Source organism: Lottia gigantea (genome assembly GCF_000327385.1).
Source record: "Lottia gigantea unplaced genomic scaffold LOTGIsca_2652, whole genome shotgun sequence".
NCBI lineage: Eukaryota > Metazoa > Mollusca > Gastropoda > Lottiidae > Lottia > Lottia gigantea.
This window is the reverse complement of record NW_008708824.1, coordinates 2,383-4,207: the sequence shown is the minus strand read 5'-3', so window position 1 is coordinate 4,207 and position 1,825 is coordinate 2,383. Positions and strand designations below refer to the sequence as shown.

Here is a 1,825-nt window from a genome sequence, read left to right as displayed (position 1 = left end):
TGGAATGGCGTAAATGGAAGCTATCGGTGTTCTCGATACACGCTGTTTTGGCCTACTTTTCGACTAAGACTTGTTGATGTTATATTTGAAGTTCTGACAGTGAGATTTCTATGACAGGACTGCTATATTATGTCAATTGTCAATTATTATCATAATATAGAGTTTCGGTCTAGTTTACCTCTAGCTAAATGAAGACTGGAGCCTTCTTTCATTGAAGGCTTATCTTCCACCATGACACCGGGTACAGTGAACGAATAATATAACTGTTGTTCGCACCAGTTCTGTTTGGTCAGATCTGATACCCAAAGATACCCGGGTCTGAAGCGCTGTAAAGGCGTCTTAAAGTCTTCTTTTGCTCCCTCATCCGGCTCGCCTGGGGTTTGCGTCTCATCTGTTTTCTTTTTCAATAACTCTTCTTTTTCTTGAAATAAACAAAAGACATGGATAGCCTTCGGCCGAAATACGTATCTGTGTCATTGTGTTTGTGTATCCGTAAATTGTTCCAAAATGCATTAAAAATTATGATGTGATACTACTAGTACTACACTTACAGTTACACAAAAGGGCCCAAGGGTATAATTAAGGATAAATTAGTCTACTTCGCAAAGAAATATGTTGTTGTCTACATTAGAACTGAAAGTCAAAAATAATTTTTTATTTCATAAAAAGACGGTACGTAAAGCTCAATTTGCGTATTAACTGCAATATGGGGGCGATTTGTCCTGGATAACAGTGGTTGTCTGTGTCCAATAAATGAAGGGAAATAACTCTCGTTTGTTTACACTTCGAATAGGCCTTTTCACGATAACGTAGCGCCCCCTGCTCGCGCATGCGCACAAACACCTATGAGTGGCTAGCAACACGGATGTAAACAAACGCACGTCAAAATGGTGAAAACCTGCTGTGTTTACAAGTGTCATAACAGGTTTAATGTTGAAGCTAAGTCCAGAGGCATAAGTTTTTTCCGTTTTCCGAAGAATAAAAGACAGCGCAATGCTTGGATCAAAGCCGTGAATAGAAAGGACTGGCTACCGAACAATAATACTTGGATTTGCTCGGAACATTTTCTTGATGGCTGGCATGGTTATGAACCTACCGATGGTAATTATTCTCCTACCATTTTTGCTTACAAAGAGACGGAGAAGAACGTGTCGCAGGTTGCGAGAGAATCTAGACATCTAGTTCGTGAAAAGTCGCAGGTTAGTTTCTTTTTGTATTTTGAAGAAAAAAAAAGAGTGAAAATAATCAAGAGAATCTCTGAATCTGTTAAAAATCATCATCATTTACAATTATGATTAATGGCTTGTAGGCCCTAGCCTACTACATGTAGCCTATTGATTGATGTCTATTTATAATTTAAATGTAGATCTAGTACTATTAGGGGGGTTTCAACCCTTGGAAATATCAAATATGCATTATATGGCAACTATCATTTCCACTAACCACAGCAACCTGCCCATTTACAATTTTGATATGTTTCTGATATCTTACCTGATAGTCAATCTGTAATTAAATCCGAATATTTCCATATTGTGCATATTGACCTGCTTCGCATATATTTTCTATGAATTTTAATAAAATTTTTAGGAAACCTTACATGCAGAGAAATTAGTTAGACAACAGTACGAGATAAAACAACAGGTATCATTATTCCACCACTCATCCTACTGTATGGAGGTAGAAGAAAATCCTGGTAATGATGAGATGTGTGATTTAGATGTCATGGATTCAGATGTTGAACTTCCAAGTTTGAAGAAAACAGTTGGTAAATATATTTATTCAACTTTAATACTTAATTTCACTGTTTTTTAAAATTATTAATGTT

The 1,825-nt window shown here is 36.5% G+C and overlaps 1 protein-coding gene across 1 annotated transcript in view; it reads left to right on the top strand.

Moving 5' to 3' along the window:
• Positions 1-887: 887 nt before the first annotated feature.
• LOTGIDRAFT_176694 (hypothetical protein) overlaps positions 888-1,825 on the top strand; it is a gene marked incomplete at both ends in the record, with an annotated part of 2,887 nt that continues 1,949 nt past the window's right edge. The window contains 2 exons of the mRNA XM_009056163.1: positions 888-1,199; positions 1,588-1,765. Coding sequence (XP_009054411.1) covers positions 888-1,199; positions 1,588-1,765 — 490 coding nt within the window. The remainder of the gene's footprint in view (positions 1,200-1,587; positions 1,766-1,825) is intronic.